Genomic DNA, 11,462 nt, shown 5'->3' with positions numbered 1-11,462 from the left:
GACGGAATCGCAGTCAGAGATAGTAATCACAATGAATGTTTATCCATAGTTCGCCATGCGATTAGAATGTATAAGCATGGATATTCGTACTTCGGCCAAAAACACTCTTTGATTCAAGGTTATTGTGAAATCTCCCGAATTGCCGGGGAGGTGTGGTTACAGTCGGTGACTGAACTAGGGAAGGCATTTGAGCCTTGCGAAGGTTAGGTATCCAGTGTGGCCTCTGGACTCGCTGCTTGGCCGAGCCATTACGACCTGCGATGCACTCAAAGAGTTGTCCTTTGAAACATCGCCATCTTCTTCGTTAGAACGGTGCCTTCTCTTGCACGGACGTAGACCCATTCCCTCACCTCTCTGTTGGCCGTCGCTACCTGTCATTTTCACTTCCTTCACCTCATATGTTCTGAGAAGCACCTCGAACGTCCTTATATCTGCCCAACAAAACAAAAAACAACCCAAGCCAATGCTTGGTAGTGGGTAAACCCAGATTCAAACAATGCTTAAGAGTAAAGGATCACATCTTCAGCTTAGGTTAGAAGAAACATTGAAAGAAATTCGTACAAGAAGAAGACAACTTGCCTATGAAATCTGATTTGAGGGCTTCACACGCGCGTTGCACTTGCTCAATGCAAGGTGAGAATGAACAGAGAACCCCGTCCTGCTTTAACATCTTTGCTGCAGAAGGAATCGCCAGCCACGGCTGTGGGAGGTCTAGAAATACCGAATCAGCCAAACCCGAGAGTTTCTCCGGAAATCCTTGCCCTTGAATGTCTCTAACCTCTACACTGACTAAACTGCTAATGCCCGTCTTCTCAAAATCTTCCCTGTTGCCGAATATTCAAGGAAAAGAAAAATGTATAAGCTTGCAAGTTTACGCACACGTCGTATACTTTAGAGAGAGAGGCTGATCACATATTCTAACCTGGCAGATGCAGCTCTATGCTCATGGAAGTCAAATGTATAAACGTGTCCTGTAGGAGCCACAGCTCGGGCAAGTGATGTAGTCAATGAGCCACTTCCTGTTCCAGACTCAACAACAACACAGCCAGGGACTATTTCCAAGTACATTACCACAAAGCTAATATCCGCAATGTAAAGAATCTGAGTCCTGTGGCTTAAGACCAGGGTCCATAGCTCGGGTGTGGGAGCCAGCAGGTAGACAAATCCACCCTTGCTGCTGAAAACCTTTGTGCCAAATGGCTTTCCAATCCAATCTGAATGCTTAAATACTCCAAAACGATTCTGAAGCACGGCATCCTTGCATACTTTAACCGGTTTCATCGCATCGTGCCTCTCATAAACGATAACCAAGTCTCCCTCGTCAACATACCTTTTGAAAGACAGGGCCTTCTTTGACTCGGCAGGCAACATCTTGTGATGGGTATTACTCTTCGACGAGATTCTCTTCTGAAACTCAACATCACTAAACAGTCATCAAACAATGAATTTGATTATTCTCTTATCAAATGGTAACATCTAGGCATTACAGCTGTAGTAATAATCACTACAAGACCAAGAGACTCCTTTAAAAGCAATCAGACTCGCAGAAGACTTTCCCGATCGCCATGGTAACAAAGCGGCACAGGACACTGAAAAGCCCCATCGATTTCAACAGAAAGCAAGTCGTGGGTACTCATAAAACCTAAACATCAGCACGAGCAAATAAAAAAGACGCTACCTTTGGAAAGAAGAAGAAGAGGAAGAACCCAGAATCCAATAACGAATTCATAAACCCTAGGCGCAATTTTGTGAAACTAGAAGACGAGAAGCTGGGATTAAAAAAAAATCAGACGATCTCGGAGACTTATGAGCAGAAAGCATAGCAAGAAGCTAGCAGAACTACACAACACGATGTAGAGACGGACACTCACATTACTGTGGTTGACGAAGAAGACTGGCGAATACGATGGAGGTCACCGCCGCTGACCGGAGATTGAATTGATGCCAGACGCAATTAGGAAACAATTTCTTAAACATCTATTTTGGGCCTTTAGAGATTTATGGCCCATAGACCCATTATTAGCTTCCCTTTTTATCATGTCCTTACTCCTTAGCATTATATGACTGCAGCTAGGGGTGGCCAATTCGGGTTTCGGTTCGGGTTCGGTTCGGTTATATTCGGGTTCGGTTATTTCGGTTATAGAAAAACTATAACCATTCGGTTTTTATATAAATTTCGGTTCGGTTCGGTTCGGTTATTTTTCGGTTCGGGTTCGGTTCGGTTTTGGTAAAAAGTTCAATTTTTCAAAGAAAATTGTCGGTTATTCGCTCGGTTTTTTCGGTTATTTTTTATTCGGTTCGGTTCGGTTTCGGTTTCGGTTCTTCGGGTATAAGGAAATCATAACCGTTCGGTTTTGATGTCGGGTTCGGTTCGGGTACGGTTATGTCTTATTCGGTTCGGTTCGGTTCGGTTATTCGGTTAATAACCGAAATGGCCACCCCTAACTGCAGCTTATTTTTTCAGTGTCTAGATTTTAGATGTTATTAGGGACACTGCGGTTGTATCGGTCAATCTCCTCCTCCTCCTCCTGGTTTCTGGCGTGCAATTTAGATTCGAACGTGTATATGATATATAAAAGAGCATAAAGAGAGGAAATGTCTCAACATTATTATCAGTTACAAAAATAACTCACCAAAAAACGTCGTACATGCAACCAACATTGAAACACTAAAACGTCCCACTTGAGAAAAAAAGAAGCAAAACACAAAACCCTTGTTTTTTTTTTGTTTAAAATTAAAGTGACACACACGATGAAACATATAGCTCATGTAGAAATCTGCACTTCATGAGCCTTGGTCTCTATAGATTGGCCGACATCCTTAGTCTTGGAACCGACGTAGCCAGCCACGCCAGCCATCCTGCGCTTGGCATAGTCGATCTGTTCAGGGACAGCCTCTTTCGCTCTGCTCAGATAGTTGAGAACCCACGACATTGACGACAAACCCGTCAGCCCTATTGCCCCCGACGCCAGAAATCCCATCACCGCCAGTCCTACCGCAATGGCCGCCGGCACTATTATCGGACTGAATATCACGAACAATGGAAACGCCACCATCAACCCTATCACCGAACCTGCTAGTGTCAAACCCGCCAGTATCATCAGTGTCCCCCCCACCGGTATCCCCGTCACCACCGCCAGCACCTGCGCATGCAAACAATATTCACATATATGCATGTACATGTTTATGTTATGTGTGTGTGTATATATATATATATATATATATATATATATATATATGCCGCCTGATGGTGATGGGCTCCAAAGGGAGACAAATTAATCACCTGAGTAGCAGAGGGGCCACGCTGGGGAAGGAGGGTTTTCACGCCGCCTTCGTGCTGGCGTTGTGGATGAACTTGGAGTTGATGGGGTTGTGTACGGACGTCCGCCATTGATGATTTCCTCAGAAACTCGGAGAGTCGCAACACGCAGAGGTATTCAGCTGACCGAGGTGCTTTGCTGTGTTATAGAGACGCGAGAAGCATGAAAACGTGACACGTATGAGGTGACGTGGCAAGTCAAGGCTTGCATGAGAAACAAGTTTCGTGTTATTACTTTTTCCTTTTTATATTAGGAAAAATAAAAGGGACCCCGAAGATATCGAAAGAGAGAAATGAACTAAAATTTTTATCCAAAATGCATTTGGATTTTTCTTCGACTTTGGGTGGTATTTATTGAACCTTTAAAAAATCATATATAAATTTAATCATTTTTTAAAATTTTCGGGGGGGTTTATGCAAATAATAAACCGAATTAGATCCAGCCCAAGAAAATGGGCCCTGAGAGCTTAAAAGCCCATCATAATTCAAAATGTTGCCTTTTCACCGACGTTAGCGCTTTGTAGTGCAATAGTCTCGTCTCCTCTTCTCCTGCAGAGGAGGTTCGTAAACCGTGGTCTCTCTTCGCCCATCCATCCCCATCCGATTCAAAATTCTGCGTTTTCCCTTGTCGTCATTAGCCTGATTCGAAATTCTCAAATAATGAGTTTATGCTTTTCTCCGGAGATTCGTAAACCCTAGCGAGTCCTGGCATATCCACTATAGCGATTCATCATGCCGAAGCACTACTACAGACATTCGGTGAGTGTTTTAAATCTTATATCACCAGTGCCCCCCCCACCGGTATCCCCGTCACCACCGCCAGCACCTGCGCATGCAAACAATATTCACATATATGCATGTACATGTTTATGTTATGTGTGTGTGTATATATATATATATATATATATATATATATATATATGCCTCCTGATGATGATGGGATCCAAAGGGAGACAAATTAATCACCTGAGTAGCAGAGGGGCCACGCTGGGGAAGGAGGGTTTTCACGCCGCCTTCGTGCTGGCGTTGTGGATGAACTTGGAGTTGATGGGGTTGTGTACGGACGTCCGCCATTGATGATTTCCTCAGAAACTCGGAGAGTCGCAACACGCAGAGGTATTCAGCTGACCGAGGTGCTTTGCTGTGTTATAGAGACGCGAGAAGCATGAAAACGTGACACGTATGAGGTGACGTGGCAAGTCAAGGCTTGCATGAGAAACAAGTTTCGTGTTATTACTTTTTCCTTTTTATATTAGGAAAAATAAAAGGGACCCCGAAGATATCGAAAGAGAGAAATGAACTAAAATTTTTATCCAAAATGCATTTGGATTTTTCTTCGACTTTGGGTGGTATTTATTGAACCTTTAAAAAATCATATATAAATTTAATCATTTTTTAAAATTTTCGGGGGGGTTTATGCAAATAATAAACCGAATTAGATCCAGCCCAAGAAAATGGGCCCTGAGAGCTTAAAAGCCCATCATAATTCAAAATGTTGCCTTTTCACCGACGTTAGCGCTTTGTAGTGCAATAGTCTCGTCTCCTCTTCTCCTGCAGAGGAGGTTCGTAAACCGTGGTCTCTCTTCGCCCATCCATCCCCATCCGATTCAAAATTCTGCGTTTTCCCTTGTCGTCATTAGCCTGATTCGAAATTCTCAAATAATGAGTTTATGCTTTTCTCCGGAGATTCGTAAACCCTAGCGAGTCCTGGCATATCCACTATAGCGATTCATCATGCCGAAGCACTACTACAGACATTCGGTGAGTGTTTTAAATCTTATCGCGTTCTATGGTTCTGTTAGAATTTTCGAGATCTGTGGCTGTTTGGTACGGTTTTTTGTTTTCTCGCATTTTCTTGGGAAACTTCTTCTTCGATTTTGTGTCGGCAATGCAGTTTGTGCTTTTACAGGGAAGGAAGGAAACGCTGCGAAGAATATGACCATAATGCAAAAATATCTTCAAGTGAATCTTATTCTGTACAGGTTCTCTTTCTTTCCCTCTGGCATTCTCTCGCTTCCTCCGTCCCTTTCCTATATTGTTGGATAGGTTTTGATGCTTCTGGAGAATTGGTAACATGTTGCGGGATTGCAGTTAGTAGAAATAGAGCTGTTAGACGCTGTGTTGAAACGTCATGTGTGTTATAGCTTATAGCAAGTTATGACGACTGATGTCGGCTTTTGAGGTATGAATCCACTGCCTCTCATGATCTTCTCTTTCTGTTCGAGCTCCTCATTTTGGCTTGGTTCATTAAGCTACCAACTCCTTTTTAAATGCCGATCTTTCACTTTTGATATTGATGCAGGCTTTTCTTTCCTTTGTTAATTTCAAGCTGTATCGTAATTATTTCTGAAGATGATGTTGACTTAATAATAACTCTTGGTTTTTGTTATGGTTTTTCTTTTCATTTCTGTTGAATTGAATCTGTCTTTAATATAAAGATGTTAAGATGACGGTATTTGTCCAATTTTCCATATCTCTGTGCATCATCAGATACATGGATGTTAGCTCCAAAGGTTGCCCTTAAATTCTGGAGCTCCCGGCTCATCTAACTCAGAGCCAAATGACAGCGAGGAGTCTGATCTGAGACCTGCAGAACTCTAGCACCGCCTGGCGCATACCCTCCAATGAATCTGAACTAAGACCTGTATAACTTTGGATTTTTTTTGAGCCGTGACTCGTGAGGTACGCCACACTGATTTTATTCCTCGTTTAATCCTTGATCGGATTTTATATTTCTTCAGTGAGATCTTTGGCTAAATAGGAAAAACGCTTAGCGTACTTTAAAAATGAGTGGAAGGCCATGGAATCAGCACTGGACAAATCAAAATCTAAACACTGTTACGGTGTGTTGCAAACGGTTGTCTATTGATTTGCTTGCAATGATGATCTATGAAAACGAGTGAAATAACACTGCTGAAAAACGGCGAGAAAATATATTTCAAGTTATTCTGGTACTCTGTTTTTTTTTTTGTAAGTCTGTGATATCAATTAAAACTAAGATGAGCATCTAGTATTATCAAGTACTGCATAGTTTAGCATTTAGAGAACCTGTGGTTTAGCAATTGGGATCCTATTCCTGTGCTAAACCACCTATCAAAGCAAATAAGAGATGTGTTCCAAGAGACGCAATATCATTCTGCTGTCTCATACAGGTCCTGAGAGAGTCGCTGCTTTTAGTGGGTGCTGCTTTCAGCAGGGGTGTGGTGTCTTGGTAAGACGGAGGTGCTCAACTTTTAACCGTCTTCCCGAGAAGGTATATATACTTTGCTTAAAGAATCTGTACGTCCACTACTATACTTTTTCTTCTTCTTTCATTCTACTATTTGTTTTGCAGATTTTGTCGTTAAGACAAGCCAAGGTCGTTTTGCGTCTGCAAGGCTACAAGATGCGTAGTTGTGCCAGTGCTTCTCTGGCAGTTCCAAAGAAGCTTCTGAGGGTGGAGGGGCAGGTATGAAACTTTTTCTATTATTTAAGATATAATGGGATTACCCTTTTGGGGATGTTTTTTTTTTGGTCTGTATGGTGAATCTGTGTGGAGAGTGTCAAGGGAGGAGTAGCAGATGATGATAAGAAAAGCCTTTGGATGATGGAGGTGGCGAGGCAGAGTCAGCATCCTCATTTGGGGGTTGAAGTTTATGGAAGACCAAGGTAAAATCACTTCCACACCTTCAATGTTTGTTGAGGTAGAAGAAACTTCCAGTATCATCGCTGGTCTAGTCGAGGATATGGTGTTGTATGACCGCGAAAGTCATTGCCCTAGCAGTAAGATCCCCATGGCAAGTAAAGTCACAGTCACCCAATATTTCCAACCTACGACCATTTCCGGACTGCACATCAAAGGACCATCATAGCCAACTTAAGGCCCATTTAGGATGGAATACCCCTCCTATCCAACGCAATTGCCTTCCATGACCCAATCAGACTTGCCCAATTGGAGCCTATTCATGTCCCATTCCCCAGCGTCTTAAAACGGTTATAACCCGCCCAATTTTAAGCCCAAATACTTTTTAGTAAGCGCCCAATAAGACACTTCACCGCAAAAAGTCCATGAAACTATGGCTCACTGGGCCCAAACATGTAACATGTCAAGGCCCAATTAAAGCACAATAATATATGTTTGTCGACTAAACTAAAGGACCGACAAGTCTTTCTGAAAGCCCATTAAGGCCTACAATCGGCCTGTCAGCAACCCAATATAAAATTTCAATAACAAAGACAGCCCATTTATCAGCTTACAACGGTCTTAATTGCCCAAAATCGTTAACCAGGCCCTTGAATGGTCCGTGTCTTAGATTAAAGCTCGAATTTGACCAGATATTGGCCGAAATGCAGCCCAATTCTTCCCTGCGAAAGCCATATAGCAACACTGGCCAGTTAACTGGGTGAATAGGGTACTTTTATCGTTTATCTTGCTCATTAAAGCCCAAAAACCAAGCGTAGAAAGTCGACAAACTTTTCATTTGTTAATGTTTACGCAAACACAAGGAATCGATGGCGAAATGAGCAACTATTCTCAAGGATAAGAAAGACAACGGAGCTCTACCAAATATGCTACAAATCCAAAAACGGACAGAAACCTCAACCAAAAGAGAGAGACCAATGAACGAGGGCGGGAAGTGTATCACACATTTCAAAACTGGCCAGCTGTGAGAACAGAGAGAGCTTGTTACCTGGAATTGCATAAAACCTCAAAAGGAACAATCAAAGAAGAAATAACCCTTTGTGATTGGCACTTGTCTTAGCTCCCAATACGTGTATGGTTCCATTAAGCCATGTAACTAAGCCGTGGCTTTGCCAAGATAAATATAGCGAAGCTGCAACCATTGGAAGTGGGGCACGAAGCCCATCATGTTACGTATTCTCCTACAGAGGTAAACTTGCTTGGAGAAGTTGATAAACAGAGAAAAAATGATTGTTCACTGATTTTATAGTCCGTTCCTTCAATCAACCTGCATTCAGAAAAAAAGGTTGTTCAGTACACACAAGACTGCATAATCACCTAGCACTAAGTCCTCCAAGATCTGATTTAGAACAGTATAGAACACAGTATCCAGTTTGATTATTGTAGTAAAAATGGTGCATTAAAAGTGTAATGCAATTTGAACGTATACTAAAGCACTAAACACACAGGGTAGTCGGTAATAAGAGAAAAATAAATAGACAAGAACTCACTGGGCGCCCAGTAGGCGCAACCGTTGCTGCCTCAGCCTTGGTTTCAGCAGAAAATCTAGGTGAGATTTCTGAAGTAATTGCATCAACTATGATGTTCACATAAGGACCAGTCGGGACACCAAACGCCTGAAAATGCATAAAGGTAGCACTACCTTCGATATAATCTGCTGCTGGGATACTAAAGTTACAGTCATGATGTCCTTGCTCTCTAGGATTACCTGGCTCGCCAATGGCATCATATGTGTTGTTGGTGTTGCTGATTCCCATTGTGGGGGCTACAGAGCTCCTGATGTGAGGTTAAGCAAATACTACACAGCTTCATTCACTTGCGACAGCAACAAGTCAGACTCAGACATGGTGAACCTCTCGACTTCTCTAGACAACATATCTTGCGAGTGGAAAATCAATTAAAAAATTCACAAAAATGCAGAATGGCTTACTGCTCCATTTATTGGAAAGTTACAAGAAAAACAAAAGGAGAGGTAAAGAAATATACACCCAGACCTTTATGTTTAGTCCTCAATTAACAGATCAGTCAAAGACAGCAAAGTTATTTGGTTAACATCATTCAAATGTATTGGAAATCTTCAAGAAGTCTCCAATCTCAAAACGAAGTAATTTGGTTGACTCCATGTTTTCTAGGAGGTCACAGGGACATATTCCGAGCATAATATTTGCCATCATATAACTTATACGTGTCTTTCACTTCCATTACCGATCACAAACATGAAACTATCTACTCGAGTTAGAAACCGAATGTGAGATAGTAACGAGTTCAAACAACCAGGAATCATGGCGTTTTACTCTAAATTTGTTTCGAATCACTCTAAACATGTTTCGACATACTCTAAACATGTTTCGACGCACTCTAAAAATGTTTTGACGCACTGTAAAAATGTTTCGATGCACTCTAAACATGTTTCGATGCTCTTTAAGTATATTTGGATGCACTCTGAACATGTTTCGACGCACTTTAAAAATGTTTACTAATTACACGAACCACAAAACGGATGTGAGATGTGGATGTGTTCTCAGAAGACAACCTGGCGTTAGAGCATTCTCGGAGATGCAAGTGTTCTTCGACAACACTGGCAACAACAAATCATGCTAAAACCTAGATATTAACAGTACGAAAGAGAAGTGAGAAGATGCGAGGACAGAATCACCTGAAAACGGGACTGTTGGAGATGAGAAAGATTCTCGGCTTCATCGGCAGACTCCATTTCGGTCAATTTATGGTGCCCCTTCCCCGCCGCCGTTACGGATACAGAGGAAGTTTTCTCTCCCAGCGATTTTGAAAACCCCTGCCGGGCGGAATGAAAACGTTAAAAGGCATTCGGCAGTTATATAAGACATTTGAACATAGTAAGGCCTTCGGTAAATGGGCTTGTACGGGTTTAGCCACAACAACACATCTTTCTGGGACTATCCAGTTGAGCCCATGGGCCTTTTTCCCAATTGTCACGAGAAAACCAAGAAAAACAAAATGGTGGTCTTCTTCAGTAAAATCCTCAGCGACACGACGCCATTAGAAAAATGGGGTGCCATATGAAACCAGGCAAAAAGATGCATTTGAGCCAAACATGGAGACAATACAATAGAGCAGCACACATTGTTAGGCTCCAAACAGAATCACGATAAAACCAATCAATTATGTTAATTGCGGGAACGGGACATACAAAAATGGAACAAAGGCCTTAGAATTTTGTATATCAATTAACTGAATGGAATCTGCAACTTCGTCTCTATCTATGCTATCTTGAGCAACTTGTGCCCCAGAAGACCGTAAAACCGAATCCCAAAACAAACCTAAACCCAATTAAACCGAGAATACGCAACGTGCACCGATGCAAAATCAGGGATCATCCAGTAATTGACAGTTCGATTGCAGATATTTCACCTTTAGAGACTTTTGTCGGATCTCTCGAAACCGGAGTCGCATATTCCTGAGATCCGATTTGCTACACCATTTGCCCAACATTTCTCCTCCGCCCCGCTGATCTCGCTGGCAAATCTCTCACCTCAAGCGATTTCGAACGTATATGGAGAGGAGGAGGGGAGAGAGAGAGAGAGCTGAAAAAACATTAACACGAAATTTGAAAATCAGGGACTCGTGACGACCGACTTAATGGCTTTGATAAAAAAAAAAACATAACCCCCAAACTATTGGCCCAAAAAATAATGACAGAGGCCCGCCCAAATATATGGGTAAACTGGTGCCGGCCCAAATACATGTTGTGGACAATGTTGCAAGGAAGGCTCTGTGATTTTAAAATACTGCATTAAAAGACATATGCAGACTGTTTGATTATATAACAATTTTTGTAATTTAGAAAAACATGAAAAGGAATATTTATTTGGTGACAGAAAAATGAATATTTTATTATTAAAAAAAGGAATATTTGGAACATTACGGTTGGAGAAGGCATCAATCTCGTTCGATAGTTTTCATAAATATTCCCACCCCACCACACGCGCATATGTATGTAAAACAATTAAATACACTGAGGGGACATAAATATGAACCATAGACATATCATATCATATTCAAAAATTGGTATCTCATTCTCACTACCTCCTATTATATTTATATTTGAATCAAATCATAGCCCTTCTTCGTATTCAGCATAAAGTATCTGATTTTGCGGATTTTTGTTATTATTTTTTTTTTAATCATTGCTATGCGGATTTTTCTCTAAAGTCAACTCCCATGGCACCCACCTGAAGAGTTGTTCCCTAAAAGAAAAGACAAAAGTCTTTTTCTTCTCAATAACTCCTCCATACGTGAATGCGAATGGCGTCGTTGATGGGTTTATTACAACAAAAAAAAACGTTTACTATTCTTAATTTTTTACCATGTTTGTCTATGAAAAATAGTGTTGTGTGAAATAATAGTTGAGTAAAAATTATAAAGCATATACTCCGCAGCGAGAAATCGGAACATATATATATATATATATATATATATATA

At 41.4% G+C, this 11,462-nt stretch overlaps 3 protein-coding genes and 1 long non-coding RNA gene across 14 annotated transcripts; 1 reads left to right on the top strand and 3 right to left on the bottom strand.

Annotated features, from left to right (window-relative positions):
- Window positions 1–20: 20 nt before the first annotated feature.
- On the bottom strand, window positions 21–1,979 carry LOC104802398 (tRNA (adenine(58)-N(1))-methyltransferase catalytic subunit TRMT61A-like). 4 transcript variants are annotated; one of them, XM_010525999.1, is made up of 4 exons: window positions 1,872–1,979; window positions 923–1,407; window positions 580–824; window positions 21–431 (listed from the first exon to the last, which is right to left on the bottom strand). In XM_010525999.1, the coding sequence occupies exons 2-4, from the start codon at window positions 1,369–1,371 to the stop codon at window positions 175–177; spliced, it is 951 nt and encodes a 316-aa protein (XP_010524301.1). In that variant the 5' UTR covers window positions 1,372–1,407; window positions 1,872–1,979; the 3' UTR covers window positions 21–174. The 4 variants fall into 4 exon arrangements, with proteins under 4 accessions (XP_010524301.1, XP_010524300.1, XP_010524302.1 ...); XM_010525998.1 differs by having other exon boundaries at window positions 923–1,423; window positions 1,872–1,961; XM_010526000.2 differs by lacking the exon at window positions 1,872–1,979 and adding an exon at window positions 1,679–1,861 and having other exon boundaries at window positions 923–1,423.
- Window positions 1,980–2,583: 604 nt separating this feature from the next.
- On the bottom strand, window positions 2,584–3,443 carry LOC104802395 (oleosin 5). The gene is made up of 2 exons (XM_010525994.1): window positions 3,284–3,443; window positions 2,584–3,143 (listed from the first exon to the last, which is right to left on the bottom strand). The coding sequence occupies exons 1-2, from the start codon at window positions 3,389–3,391 to the stop codon at window positions 2,766–2,768; spliced, it is 486 nt and encodes a 161-aa protein (XP_010524296.1). The 5' UTR covers window positions 3,392–3,443; the 3' UTR covers window positions 2,584–2,765.
- Window positions 3,444–4,860: 1,417 nt separating this feature from the next.
- On the top strand, window positions 4,861–6,958 carry LOC104802396. The gene is made up of 7 exons (XR_770038.2): window positions 4,861–5,080; window positions 5,229–5,301; window positions 5,411–5,501; window positions 5,810–6,001; window positions 6,472–6,572; window positions 6,654–6,767; window positions 6,867–6,958. It is a non-coding gene; the product is annotated as an uncharacterized LOC104802396 (long non-coding RNA).
- A 617-nt stretch (window positions 6,959–7,575) lies between these two features.
- On the bottom strand, window positions 7,576–10,586 carry LOC104802397. 8 transcript variants are annotated; one of them, XR_770042.2, is made up of 5 exons: window positions 10,392–10,586; window positions 9,658–9,795; window positions 8,492–8,879; window positions 7,990–8,268; window positions 7,576–7,663 (listed from the first exon to the last, which is right to left on the bottom strand). XR_770042.2 is itself a non-coding variant. In XM_010525996.1 (4 exons), the coding sequence occupies exons 2-4, from the start codon at window positions 9,699–9,701 to the stop codon at window positions 8,260–8,262; spliced, it is 339 nt and encodes a 112-aa protein (XP_010524298.1). In that variant the 5' UTR covers window positions 9,702–9,795; window positions 10,392–10,586; the 3' UTR covers window positions 7,757–8,259. The 8 variants fall into 8 exon arrangements, 2 of the variants coding, with proteins under 2 accessions (XP_010524298.1, XP_019056686.1); XR_770041.1 differs by lacking the exon at window positions 7,576–7,663 and having other exon boundaries at window positions 7,757–8,268; window positions 8,492–8,617; window positions 8,710–8,879; XR_770045.1 differs by lacking the exon at window positions 7,576–7,663 and having other exon boundaries at window positions 7,757–8,268; window positions 8,492–8,617; window positions 8,710–8,777.
- Window positions 10,587–11,462: the final 876 nt, after the last annotated feature.

Source organism: Tarenaya hassleriana, unplaced genomic scaffold (assembly GCF_000463585.1).
Source record: "Tarenaya hassleriana unplaced genomic scaffold, ASM46358v1 Cleome8, whole genome shotgun sequence".
Taxonomy (NCBI): Eukaryota; Viridiplantae; Streptophyta; class Magnoliopsida; order Brassicales; family Cleomaceae; genus Tarenaya; species Tarenaya hassleriana.
Note: the sequence above shows the minus strand (reverse complement) of the source record. Positions and strands in the feature narration are given on the sequence as shown.

Coding starts and splice junctions, on each gene's coding strand:
- LOC104802398 (XM_010525997.2), bottom strand. CDS start 1,729: ATGAATTCGTTATTGGATTCTGGGTTCTTCCTCTTCTTCTTCTTTCCA. Junction 825..922: donor CATAGAGCTGCATCTGCCAG/GTTAGAATATGT, acceptor ATTCGGCAACAG/GGAAGATTTTGAGAAGACGG. Junction 432..579: donor CCTCAAATCAGATTTCATAG/GCAAGTTGTCTT, acceptor TTTGTTGGGCAG/ATATAAGGACGTTCGAGGTG.
- LOC104802395 (XM_010525994.1), bottom strand. CDS start 3,391: ATGGCGGACGTCCGTACACAACCCCATCAACTCCAAGTTCATCCACAA. Junction 3,144..3,283: donor GTGGCCCCTCTGCTACTCAG/GTGATTAATTTG, acceptor TTGCATGCGCAG/GTGCTGGCGGTGGTGACGGG.
- LOC104802397 (XM_010525996.1), bottom strand. CDS start 9,701: ATGAAGCCGAGAATCTTTCTCATCTCCAACAGTCCCGTTTTCAG. Junction 8,778..9,657: donor TCCAACAGTCCCGTTTTCAG/GTGATTCTGTCC, acceptor ACCTCACATCAG/GAGCTCTGTAGCCCCCACAA.